We start from the raw sequence: 13,496 nt of genomic DNA, 5'->3' as shown, positions 1-13,496 counted from the left end.
TTGGCTGAGCTGCGAATGAAAAATTCACGAAAAACCCCCAGTGAAGCAACTGAGGTGGCAGCTCATATGACCATGTGACATCATTACAGCCTGCCCACCATGGCAGGTGGCATTTGATGATTGGTCTCGAGAGGTTGCTTGGGAAGAGGTACCTGGATCTTGCAAGCCCCACCGACGGCAGCACCTGCCATCACAAGGCAGTGGTGCACCGCTTAACTGCTGCACCACTGCACCAGGATCTATGAATGTAGAGAATGAGTTCTACATGTATGGGTATTAACGATGTCACATACCCTTAAGGCAGAGCTTGCGTTCCCTCCAGTTTTTAATCATGCTTTGAAAGGACAGTAAAGTGGAGTACTAAGTCTACCTTTACTGAGTGATTAGTGTCTCAGGATTTCAAATCTGTTGTTTTTACTGAGAACAGAGCTTCAAGAAGCCAGTAATTTTTATAAAAACAAAGGACTGGAAGGGCACCCCTTTAGAATGGCAGTAACTGTGCCTGGTCACGCGAATTCTCCAGCCACAATTGGTTCTTTGCGTTCACTTGCAACGCTATTTCGACAGGGACTGTAAGCATCGTCGAAACAGCAGACTGCAAATGCCTGCATAAAGTCGTCTGCTAGCAGATTCAGAAGTGCGAGCCAGTCTGAGACTGTGGGTCATTCGCACCCTTCCTGTACTGTGATGCCGCTGCTGTTGATATGAACGGTGATGAACCACACTTCATGTCCAGCCAGTATTCTGGTGCATCCTCGGTAAATATTGAAACAAAGGCCAGTGTGATTGGCAAGAAAAGTGGTTTCGAATTTTTTTTCTCTCTCTTATTGGCTGGGAGATCCACCAGTGGGATGACGCTGCAGCATTGGTGCATGGCAGTGTAAATGCGGAAGAACTTCGGCACTTCATTTGTGATTTTTTCAGCCGCACAGTCACCTTTCTGCGCAGAAAAAACGCTGGCAGTATTCCCTGAGGCAGGCAGTCTTATCAGCCTAATGTGTCTTCTTGCTTCTCTTGATTTTCCCTTTAATGTTTATTTAAGGAGGTGTCTCAAATGCTGTTTCATTTGGTTCTTTGCAGCATGTATTTATGATTGTTCTTCAGAATCTTGAAATTACTAAACTAGCCTGGATTTGGCTCCTCATTTTGGAACTTAGTGCTACCAGCAGCAGTGGGACACCAAAGTGATGAATTCATTAAGTGGTATGAAACGTTATGACGTTCACATTCTTTTGTTACTTTGTTACATTCTTTCCCATGCCTACTGTCATCTGCAGTTGCAATCTCTGAAAGTTTGATGTCACGCAGTTTTGTTGACCTTGAAATCTACATCCACACACTTACTGCAGCGGAAAGCAAGGCACTGTGATTTTTGAGTACCAAGGGTGGCCAGTCTGTTTTATATAGCCATATTGGAAAATTTTGTATTGTGTTCAACAATTCCCCATGAAACATACCCCACTTCTTTTGAAGGGTCCTGGCCCACAGACCTTTCTCCTTGAGTTCCTCCTAGGCCATTCTCATCAATCGGAAGGCGGTCACATGCTTCCGGAGTGGCGGTGTCATTGAGCTTTCTGTTGCCACATATTACTGCCATCCCCTGGTGCAATGATCCTGTTATGAAAAATGTTGGATTACCATAGATGCGGTGGATAGACAATGATGTGTCAGAGTGGGACAGTTGTAATTTTGAGGCAAGATAATTTAACGAAGAAAAGACAGCCACATGCTGCTGGTTGGATTCGGGCCTACGGCCTCCGCGCAACAACGTAGAGTTACACAACAGGCGAAGTGGAAAGCCAACATGGCGGTCTTATCGCTGTTGCTGCAGGAGCAGGATAATAGGTTGGCCGGTATGCTATGGAAGTACATGGGGTGCAACGTCTCGGAGCTGCACATTGGCACTGAGAAACACCGCGGTGGAAGGCTTTGGATAATTCCGACTAGCTGTGGTTCTTTAACATGCACTGACGTATCGACCCTGCCAATGGTCTTGTTGATGTTGGTGATGGTGTTACAGTGCTGGTGTCGTGCTGTACCGGCCACAGTTTGTAAATAAGCTGCTGGCCAAAGCGACAATAAGGGTGCTTGCATTTAAGGTAGAGCTGCACTTCACTCTGCCACTTCTGTATAGCTTGCACCTACGTCACAGCAGTCGCTATGCTGGCATACCACGAGGCGACCGGCACCGTCGAAACAGGTTCACCATTTTGGTTCCCCACGACATCACGAGCAAGGAAGGCACCTATGCTCTTCCATACTAACGAAATGAACTAGGGTTTTACGAAAGCCCATCTGACTGGAAATAACCATGGCTGAAAGATTTTAAAAATGGTGATCGGCACCACTACGGGAGCATCGGTAACCCTTTAACCGCCAACCCCGAGCTGTATTTGTCTTGGGACTGCCAAAGACTAGTTGCGGTCGGCAGTAGCGTTGGCTGCAATTTTCAACACTTGAGGGTCGTTGTCCATGAAGCAGGTTTTGAACCTTTAGCATGTGTTTTAGCCTGACAACACTCATTTTAACACAAATCATGAATTGGGCTATTTAGGTACGTTTTTTGGAGATTAATTTGGCAGTTAACGGGTCAAAAATGAAAACAAAATCGGAAACTAGTTTTATTGTGTGACGCAAGTGGCAGGCAAATATCATGAATGTTGCATCCATTTCCATTCAGCGTGTGCATTTTTTTCTGGATTTTGGGTAAAGCCTGCTATGTTTTGTTCTCTTTGCTTCTGGTTAGCCTAGTCTTCCCCCATTCAATGTCACAGCCCCTGGTGACTGCATGATCCGCAAGCGAATTTGTATAGACACGTGCTGTTGGTCATTATAGCGCTGTTTCAGTATTTCTCAAAACCATCCGTTCCACCTATGCAAAAGTGCTCATGATCAGAGCCTGAGCATGTGAAAATGTCCGCGTGCTATAAGATGCGATCCTGTGTTTAAAAAAACTCGAGGTGGTAGGAACAGTTTGAATCCGGGACCCTCCACGACTGTGTCCCTCGATAACTCGTGCACTTGCGTACCACTTCGAGACATATGCTTGGATTCGAAAACGAAACTTCAGGAATTATTACCGCGCTGATGCGGTGACAGCTGATGCTACTAATCGGTAATTTTTATGCCCCTGTGCCGTAGTGTTTCACTGTTCGATTGCTTCAACACGAACGCTATATATATATATATATATATATATATATAGCTCCTCGCTCCCGATAGGGACACTACAATTGCAGTGCGTCTCCTCCCTTCCTCCTTCCCTTTGTATTTCATTCCGCCCGCACGAGCCACCGGACACAAAGCACACGACAGATTTTGAGGAAACGAGGGTAATGCTGCCAACGCAATAATATTGACAGTTCATAAGTTGCATAAATCGTGAACTTCATCGTTAGCTGCAAACGTCAACTCTTTAAAATCATTGCTCCTTTCACCCCTTTCTGATGTTCTGATGGCCAGTCACTGCTTAACTACTGAAACCGCTTTCGCCGCCCCTGGACTCACGCCATTGTGGTTGTGAAACTGTACATCGATAGCCTCAAGTCGTGCTACGATCCACCTATCGTGCGTGTTCCTCAAGACAACAGTATGCCTCCTTTTCCACTGGGGGGCAATTGTAGCATAGCAGCCATGCACACTCGGTGAATGCATGAAACATGACGACGCCCACGGGCCTGAGGCGTGAAGCTCGCTTGCAGATCGAATGCTTGGCCCGGACCGTGTCGGCAGCCGAGTGCCATAACCACTGAGCCACCGCGGCGGCTCAGTAGGAATCGGGGTGTAGAAGAATGTTATGTGAAAATATTGAAAGATATCTATAACGACTGCACAGCGACCATAGTCCTCCATAAAGTCGGCAATGAAATTCCAACAAAGAAGGGTGTCAGGCAGGGAGATATGATCTCGCCAATGCTATTCACCACCTCTTTACAGGAGGCATTCAGAGGCCTGGAGTTGGAACCTTACTGATCTGCGATTCGCTGATGACATTGCCTTGCTAAGCCACTCAGGAGATGAACTCCAAAGCATGATCAATGAGTTAAACAGGCAGAGCAGAACGGTGAGTCTAAAAATTACTATGCAGAAAACCAAATTAATGTGCAGCAGCCTCGGAAGAGAACAGCAGTTTACAATTGCTATCAAGGTGCTGGAAGTAGCAAGGGAATATGTCTGCTAGGCATGTATGGCGACTGCTCATCCGAATTATGACAGCGAAATTGCTAGAATAGCAATGGGGTGGTGTGCATTCGGCAGGTTCTTTCAGATCATGAATGGCAAAAGTATATAACAGATGTATTTTAACGGTACTTACCTGTGGGGCAGAAATGTGGAGGATAACGAAAAGGGTTAAATTAATTTAGGGACAACGCAACGAGCTATGAAAAGGAAAATGATAGGTGCAACGTTAAGATACTGGAAGCGGGTGGATCGGGTCAGGGAACAAACGTGGGTTGATGACATCCTAGTCTAGGAAGAAATGGACTTAGGTGGCAGGGCATGTAAAGCGAATGAATGATAACTTTACTGGATTCCAATAGAAGGGAAGCATAGGAGGGGTTGACAGAAAGTTAAGTGGGTGGATGAGATAAACGAGTTTGCGGGGATAGGGTGGCCGCAGCTGGCACAGGACAGGGTTGGAGAGATATGGGATGGGATGGATGGATGGAATAACTTTAATGTCCCACAGATACAGGGAGGGCTTTTGCTCTCCCGGTTAGACGACAACTAGGGTTCTTTGGATTCCGGCGAAGTCTTCAGCCAGTCAGACAATCCGTAGTAGAGTTTCCCATCGTTCTAGTGTCCTAATAATACAACCTTCAGGCGACGCCTGTGGACATCCCCATATCATATGGTTGAGATCAGCCCTGTTCTTGTATGACTTACTATCAGTGTACTGCCTCCGATTGTGATGTGGGAGGCCTTTAAAGTGGGCATAGTCAGGCTGATGATAAAAAAAACTGATCACTGCTTCCTTTAGCCCTCATTAGGTCCCCTTGCAGGTCAGTGAGCATGTGGGGCTATATGTGGCTGTGTTTTGTTTATATTATTTCATGCAAAAGTACTACTTCACTATAGTTGGATACAACTCAAGTACACACAGGCTTTTCCCCATCAAAGGACCCCCTTCCAGCCAATGACGCCGGAAGATTACCATGGCCCACCTAGCATGACAATGCAGGGAAAGGATTATCCCTTTCATTTACCACTCCCTGCTTTGTCACACTAGTATGGTCTTCAGAATCGAGAGATGTCACTGGCTTGAAGGGGGTTAAAGCCGCTGTGTTCTTAAGTTGTATCTGACTATAGCAAAGCTGAAAAACCACGGTATGCGTGCAGCCTCCAGCTTTTGAGGCCGACTAAGATCTTGTATGCGGTGTTGTCACAAGTGCCTTCATGTGTCCTATGCTAAAACCTACCTTTTTATCTTTATGAGCAGCAATGCCACCACGGCCGTATGTCTCCCAAAAATTTGACCTGACGCCCCATTACGAAGATCTGATGCCGTACCCGACGAGACTACAAAGGATGTAGCTGACGGGACATCAGTGTCCTCCCTAGCTCCTGTGTAGCCTATGAGGTCACCCATTTTCGACAACTAGGCCACGGGTTGTAGTAAACAAAATGCGTCAGCATCACCCGTTTCATTTCAATGTCACCCACATCGCTTGTCTCGCAATGGGTCTAATTTGTTCGGTTACTTGTCGTGATATGGTGCCACTTGAGTGCAGCAATGACGTAGTCTTGGTGGACGCTGCTGGCATGAGCGACTACCAAATATTCCTCTATAACACACAGCCTTACTAAAGACAAATTTGTCCGCCCATTTCCTGCGGTGTTGCTACCCCTCTTGCCGTACTTGTAGAGCAGGCACTAAGGCTGACGAATGGGAGAGCGGAAGATAGGGCAGTGTATAGGAGGGGGGTTGATATCCCAACTAGTTGATCTGACTGGCATTGATATCAAGAAGGCATTAGTTTCACGAAACACCAGAAGAAAAAGGAACACCTTTTATTCAACTTTGGAATGACAATGGCTTAGAACGCAAACGAAAAAAAAAGAAAAGATGAGCGATGCCATCCAAGCTTACCCAAGCACCGGCAACAAACACTCGTGGCACACTCATACACACAATTTCTATTGCATGCCACGCAGTTAATGGCCCCTTCAAGTGCACTGAGTATGTCGTGCACTACAATGCACCTGGTGTGTCAGCCAGACATCCTGTCCCTAACCCCTTGCTCTTTGTAGACAGCCTTTGAACTGAAACACGGACAAAGTTTTAAGTAAGCTGCCTCCTTACAGGTCCTTGCTGCAGAAGCCTGTTGCAAAGTACATTGGCCAGAATCGATTTTTTTATTGGAGCATTACTATAACCTTAAACACAACTGTGTTCTCTAATCAAACTCTTGACATCATCTGAATAGCATAGTGCACGCTACCGAAGAGCTCTCCGACGATCGCCCTTTAGCCAAATTGAAGGACTGTGCTTAGCTCTCTATGCAAACTGTGGAGGACAACTCATCCCTTCATTCATTTCATCCCGTTGACTACAGCTGCTTGCTGTAGATATGTACACACACACAAATGCTTGGGCACTAGCTGCTCCCTCTTACGTGGCATAGTTTCTAAACGAAGTAGTTGGTGTTTTTATCCCAGTACCCACTGCACTTTAAAAGACAGCGGGCGAGAGGAAGGGCGGTTCTGGCTGACACACTAGGCAAACACGGGAGGCACTCCCTGCAGGCAAGCGTGCTAGGCTGACTAGAGAGAGGCGGTGATTGTGTGCATCTTTTCAGCCAGCTCTTCCTTCTTCTTCTGGATGGTGGCCTCAATGTCCAGGTACTGCTGCTTGCTCATGCGGCCAGCCATGAACTTCTCCAGCTGGGCCCCGTGCTGCTGGAACTGCTCTCGAAGGAGCTTGTCCAGTCGCTGGAGCTCGTTCACCTGCCACGGTGAAGTGGGCAAAAAGCACGTGAGCCGACTCGAAAAGGCTCGGTCCTGTAAGTTTCCTCATCTGGCATTCTGCACTGCACTAACCTTTGCTTTGTCAACGAAGATTGATACAATAAATGCTCTTACATTGTAAACCTACAGTTGCGAACTGATTTTCCAGATGCTGAAAATTTGGTAACCTCTACTTGCTATGGAACCATTCCAACACCGTACGATTGCCAAAAGGGTTTGCTTTTCCGCACTGCTCGATTATTCCACCTTACTTTTCCACCCCCTTCAAGTCCAAAAACTAAGAAAAAATTTGCACTTTGCAGCCAAACTTTATGCTACAGTGGCATTAGGCGGTGGCCTCCTACTAAGGCTACTTCATTGATACCTATGCCACACGTGCACAAAAAATGGCAGCAGATGCTTAAGGCCTTAAGTTTGCTAATGTAATTATTTTCCATATTGGTGCCACATGTCCATATTTGATGTTATACGAAAGTCACGATGACGATAACGACTGCAAGGAGTTAAAATTTTCAGATTCAGTGCTAATGACCACAATATCTTTGCTAAGTCATTCAGATCTAATATAAAGATTATTTTGCAGAAAATGCCACTGTTCTTGCTTGACAAGTCCAAAAAGTAGCCATAAACTTTGATGTCAGTACACAAGCTGAGAATATCCGTCAGAAGTGCTCGTAAAAATGGCGCCCTTTGCATCATAAATGCAGTAGAAATGCTTCACCTGACTGAAAGTTCTGAATAAACCGTTTGCTACTGGATAGGAAGCTCTGTTACTAACAAGGTTGCATGGTTTTCATTAAATTTGTCCATGTGGGCTGGTTATAAGCTAGTAAAGCGCAGTGAGTGAGTGAGGAAAAAAAGTGCAATACTGCACGGGAAAAGAACAGTTCAGCAGTCAGTGTGACGATGCAATACCCGCTGAAAGAAAAGCAATAACCCTCCTTACTAACTTCACAGTAAATGCTCATCTGCATTTCTTCCCTTGCTTCACCATTACCATGCCCCACATTTTGGTGGCACTGAAAAGGGGGCTGCAGCAGGAGTGAGCAAATCAAAGCAGTTTGTGCATAAGGATAGCGTGAAATTGGCTAGCACCTAGGCTATCATGTGGCAAATCATTCACAATTACCGATGCAAAGGGGCCAGAACGACTAGTCACCAGCCGCTCTTAGGAGTAAGTAGCCTCAAGAACTAGATTCCACGCAATCACCACCGACAGCTCCCACCTAAGTGCTGATGATATATCGCTGGACAGGTTGCTTTGCCAAAGTAATTCTCCAACATACCGGCTCTGCCGCCTCGGCACTCTCATGCTTGAGCCTGGTAGCGCAGTCAGCCAGTGACTGGGTCAGGGTCTTGTGCTCGGCGTTAATCTTCTTCAGCGTGGCCTGGAAACCAGTGGCGTCCCTGCCCGACTTGTACTTCATCAACGCGTCGTCATGTTGGGCGTACAGATTTGCTCGACGGTCCTGAATGGTTGCAGCCTTCTCCAACAGGCCACCCACTTGCAGCTTGCTTTCGTGGACTGGGTCCTGCACCAAAATTAGCATGAATGAGTCAGAAAAACTTTCTTTCTTGTCTTTCCATTTTCTTCGTCACACTGCAACCTGAACTCCTGATACAAGCACAAGCCGTTTAGTTCCAAAATACTATCCATGAGGAGTTTTACTGGGTTCAACATCGAGTTCAATGCCAGTTAGAGCGTGTGGCCACTGCCAGAGCTAACCTTGCCACATCTATGGCTCTAAACACAAACCTTGTTAATGGTGAAATCCAGCCTGACGTAGATCACAACAAGGAGGAATAGCAAGTAGAGGACGACAACAACCAGCAGCGGTTCCTGGAGCATGAGCAGCTTCTTGAACTTGTAATGAATCTGCAAGTGAAGGAAAAAAAAAAACATCACTTAGGCAACAAGGATGTGAAGTGGCTAGTGCCCGCTTTTCCAATGCTGAGATTGTGTGCAACCTGTGTGAGCAAATGCTCAAAGCCTACCTGGAAGTCTTGGATGTGCTGCTCTACAAGGTTGGTTTTCTCCAGGACAATGACTGGACGCCCAATAGTGTCCAGGTAGGTGAAGTGACGCTGGTCGTCGAGACGCTTCACCGGGAACGGCACGCGAAGCTTGATGTCCCTGGACAGACAAGACGAGCAAAGGTCTTAACGCAGGTACTCTGAGCAGATCTTAAGGGTAAAGAGTTTCCCAATCAGCTGCACAGCTTAAAATCATTTTTAAAATTTAACTCTGAACTACACAAATGTTAAGTTAACTGCATCAGTTCTTTGAACTAAAAAAAAAAAAAGAAACCAGTTTATTTCGAAGTCACACGAGATGGAAGTGTCAAATGCACATCTACACACTGCGACTTCATGCTCTATGACACTAAAGAAGCTGGTCTTCTTCATGTTTTAATATTGAGTCTACTGTAGCATCTTATACCACTATTTTGCTACTGCTACAATTGTGAACCTTGATTTCTCCATTGCCCAAACATTTAAAGCACCAAGCTTTTTTTTTTATTTTTCCAAAGGCGGTTGGTTCAACTCTACATCTAGACTGTTGTTACTCGGTGTCCTCAGAAAGCATAATAGAGCTTCACTACGACATTCACTTTACTTTTATTACATTTGCTTCCAAAAAGCTAAAGGGTGCTGCCTTTAATCATTAATGCGTACTTACTCTATTAACTGCAAATCCAGCAGCACTAAGGACTTTTAAGAATGACACTCTATACTGCAAAAGCAAAGGACTTATGTGCTTACGTAGAGCCTTCTGGAAGAATGATCTTGACAGTCGCCTTGTCGGTGACGCTGTCATCAAAGATGTGGTCGACAAAGCGCATCTGCAGCACATACTGGTCACCTGCAGGAAATAACTTGCATCTGTTACAAATTGGCCTAGCAAGCATGTCGCTACACAGTAGAACTTGTCGGGCTAGTTGGTTCATAATAGATGTGAGGAAAGAACTGCACGAACAAGACACGGACCAGAAACGTACACGTGACCTTCCAATAACAAAACTGGTGTTTGGGTGGTCTCCGTTAGAGGTGTTTTCCAGTTTATATTGACCTTTCTTTGGTAAGCGTTATCTGTGTTCTGAAAAGATTTTGTTAAACAATGTCACTTCGTGCGGTGGTTCTGGCTTCATTTATAGTTTTAAAAGCTTTGGAGTATCAAAGCTTTTACGTGCTTTTTGTTTGACTTTTAACTGACTTGGTGCCTATCTTCACTGTTTGTGTTGCTCAGCGACATAGAATGGAGCGGATAATTCCGTTTTAATTTGTACGCAATTGTTTCCAGCTGTTTTAATTCTTGCCGGGACACGTGCTGCCTGGACACGCGCTAGCATTTTTTGGTAAGATGCTGAGATCGCCTATATATACGCCTCGTATTCCTTCACGTAGTTAAGTTGTTTGTCTACATTTGTGTGCATCTTTGCTTCTTCACCATCAGTATCTTGTTCGCGCCGTTCTTTCTTTGAAGCTACACAGTGCCTTTTGAAACTTAAGATGAATCTATGCACCTGAGTTGTAAAGGTACTCGTAGGTTGGGACGTAATAGCCAAGAATGTAATGAGTCTTCCAGCCACCAAACAGCGGGAACCTGGGGCGCACATCTAGCTCCACTGAATCGTGCAAGACCCTCATGTGGCTTGTCGAAATGTTTCCAATTTCATCCCTGTAGTAGACGTCCATGGCAGAGGCGGGCAAGATGGTCTGCGCAGAAAGTTGTGCAAATCACTGCTGAGTTTTTTTTTTCAAGAAAGTGTCACGATTTTTTGGGTTAACAATATGCTACTCCAGGGAACAGCAGCAGCATTCGGACAAAGCAAAAGCACAAACAATTACTGCCTGTATGTTAACAGAAAAATGAAGTCTTCTATAGTAATGAGGGCTACTTGCCTCTCGTTTTACGCAACAGTAATCTGCAGAGCTTAAATAAGTTTTGAGCGAGCAATGTTTTGAGTGAGCAAACAAGTTTTCCCAGGCCCTTGAAAAGGTCATGCTGCCAGAAGCCATTTTCGTATATAGTACTCCCACTTTTAAAGCACAAATTTGTAGTAAAAACCACATGCTGAGTAACAACTACAGCTGACATAGTGACTATTTACCTTAAATGACTTGACAGAGGAGACACCATTCTGATCTCTCTGGTATTCGTAACGAGAGAAAGAGCCCTTGAGGATAGCCCCGGTGTGACGCAGGTCAATGACCTCCTCAACAGAGATGACGCCCCAGTGGGACACTTCGATGGCCCTGTTGAGGTTTGTAACAGTGAGGAACGGGTTGTTGTTCTCATAGTGCACGGTCAACTTGTCCTGGAAACCAAGAAGAAATATTCAGTGAGCATTGAATACTGCAAGAACACTGGAAAAGGAAGTGCTGCGAAGCAAGGCTAAGCTGCGAAAATGCTCTGTAGTTAAGTACTGCAAGGCCCTGTATGTAATCTCTGCTTTGTACATAAAAACCAAGTACTGTAGGTAAGTACTGGGCTTGGCCCTTATCTTTTGCAAGCACAGGGACAATGCCAAAAGGAGATGGAAAACTTCTTGAAAACAGCTGATTCAAGGCACCTTAAGCAAAGTTAATTCTAAAACTGACAAACTAAACACACATTTGTTACAGTTGGTTCAGTTCCAGTCCAACTTCAAAGCAGTGAAACAGAGATGCAGCACAAAACTCTAGACCGTATGCTGAACATGCAAAGGACGGGACTGCACGAAATCTTACCTCAGTGTAAGGCTTGATCTGCTCATAGGGTCCATAGGTAATCAGGTTGTCGGAGTGGGTCACTGGCTTAAGCTTGGAGAATGACTCAAGCTTGGGGGAGGGCAGGCTCACACGAGTCACCTGAGTCTCAGTGACATACGGGCTGAGGAGGTAGTGATTTCCCTGATAGAGTGCCAGCTGACGTTCGGCCTGGGTGATGTGCGTGGGATGGGGGGTGATCAGGTGACTGAAGGTCGTCTCCACCACCAGCTTCACACTCTTGCCAGGTGCCAGGGGTGCAGGCAGCTCAATGCGGTAATGGTGGAATCCCCTTGGGCAATCAAGGAACGACAGGTGTCAGCTCGCCTTGGATGAGGCAGTGTCACGTTGTCAAGCATACACTGTGGCAAGCTTAAAAAGTTGTATGAATAAAAAGTGTTCTTTTATCAAAGCTGTGCGACTGCTTTGTTATGTTTAACCCCCTTTGTCCATCAACAAGAGCATGCAACTGTTCTTTATGAGCAGCATTTAAGAGCTGCTTTCTGAACTATTTTTTGGAATGACTCGATGCAAGAATTCAGCCTGTGCAGCAAATGGAAACTTTCAGCAGATTAATTTGGATTCACCAGGATTTCTCTGGCTCCTATCAACATGCATTGCATTCAAATGGTTGCCTCCAAAAGGAGGAAAAAAAGAAAAGGATTTCGTGCTCGAAAATAACAGCAATTAGTGAGAAGGCATTATAGGACCACTGCATAACATGCACTAGGACATCAGACACTGTTCTGTTCTTCTCTGAAACGTTTTCAAGGAATCAAAAAGTGCACAACTAAAGATCACCTTAGAATACAGGGCGACACTGGAAGCATTTATGCTCATGTGCAAAGTAGGTTTCATAAACACTCCAAGCGCCCAGTAAAACAACAGCTGAGTTTGCACAAAAACGAGCTGGTGAAAATGAGCTCAAACACTTACTTCTGGCCTGGCACGGTGACTTCCGCGACTGCAAGATCACTGTCTTTGTCGGTGGCAATCTGAAAAAAGTGCCAAGCAAAAAAATAAAATAGAATGAAGGTATTAGAAAGGTTCGACACAGTTCCAGAGGTGTAGCCGTTCCACGTAGAAACCTAACGTATACTTGCTTACGCTGGCCGCATCACTATTTTATGCAATTTATAAAGCCGAACACTGCCAATTTCTGTTAAAAACCAAACTAACTGTGACGAGTAAATTAAAAGTCGCGTCTACCCGTCTGGGCGGTGCACAGCGTACCGAAAGTACCGCATACTGACGTGGACAGTTCCAGGGCCGGCGATTTCCAAAAGTGAGCAAAAGCGCTGAAAGTAGGTTCGAACTGTACTCACGCCTGCTCCGATGAAGGCCAAATGGTGTTTTTCTTCACCAGTCAAAGCAACGTAATAGTGCTTGATGGGTGTGGAGCCCTTATTTTCGGCCGTAATTTTGGTGCTGATTTTAACAAGTTGCGACTGCAAGTCCACATTCCTATCAACATTTGTGTTTTGCAGCGACGACGAAATAGCATCATTGCACGACACTAGAGCATATAATACACATATCGTCGAGGCGGTGAACGCCGGACGCCACATTTTTGACGAGAAAGAGCCGATCAACAACGATTGCCGGCGACTTCAAACCCGCTTAGTAAACACGGAGCGCCATGTCACAGAGATCGGCTGGGACGCGTAAACACTGTGGCGGAATGCAATTGGACGATTGTCGCGCTGGGTTCTGCTTGCCTATCGTTTGTCTGCAGCTACCAAACCATGCTTTGATTGCTTTAAAAATACTTTGGGGCA

General features: G+C 45.6%; 1 protein-coding gene across 1 annotated transcript; it reads right to left on the bottom strand.

Annotated features, from left to right (window-relative positions):
* Positions 1 to 5,996: 5,996 nt before the first annotated feature.
* On the bottom strand, positions 5,997 to 13,394 carry LOC149358754 (dolichyl-diphosphooligosaccharide--protein glycosyltransferase subunit 1). Its single transcript, XM_089570931.1, has 10 exons — positions 13,044 to 13,394; positions 12,655 to 12,713; positions 11,701 to 12,010; positions 11,082 to 11,288; positions 10,494 to 10,686; positions 9,733 to 9,832; positions 8,965 to 9,103; positions 8,726 to 8,845; positions 8,256 to 8,501; positions 5,997 to 6,948 (listed from the first exon to the last, which is right to left on the bottom strand). The coding sequence occupies exons 1-10, from the start codon at positions 13,284 to 13,286 to the stop codon at positions 6,766 to 6,768; spliced, it is 1,800 nt and encodes a 599-aa protein (XP_089427057.1). The 5' UTR covers positions 13,287 to 13,394; the 3' UTR covers positions 5,997 to 6,765.
* Positions 13,395 to 13,496: the final 102 nt, after the last annotated feature.

This window comes from Amblyomma mixtum, chromosome 2, assembly GCF_055824585.1.
Source record: "Amblyomma mixtum isolate Tamu chromosome 2, ASM5582458v1, whole genome shotgun sequence".
NCBI classification, from domain to species: Eukaryota; Metazoa; Arthropoda; class Arachnida; order Ixodida; family Ixodidae; genus Amblyomma; species Amblyomma mixtum.
Note: the sequence above shows the minus strand (reverse complement) of the source record. Positions and strands in the feature narration are given on the sequence as shown.

What these genes read in the sequence shown, in the direction of transcription:
- LOC149358754 (XM_089570931.1), bottom strand. Translation starts at nt 13,286, where the DNA reads ATGTGGCGTCCGGCGTTCACCGCCTCGACGATATGTGTATTATATGCT. An exon ending in CCTCTGTCAAGTCATTTAAG is followed by an intron (nt 10,687 to 11,081) that starts GTAAATAGTCAC and finishes CTTTCTGCGCAG; the next exon opens with ACCATCTTGCCCGCCTCTGC. An exon ending in CGAGTACCTTTACAACTCAG is followed by an intron (nt 9,833 to 10,493) that starts GTGCATAGATTC and finishes TATTTCCTGCAG; the next exon opens with GTGACCAGTATGTGCTGCAG.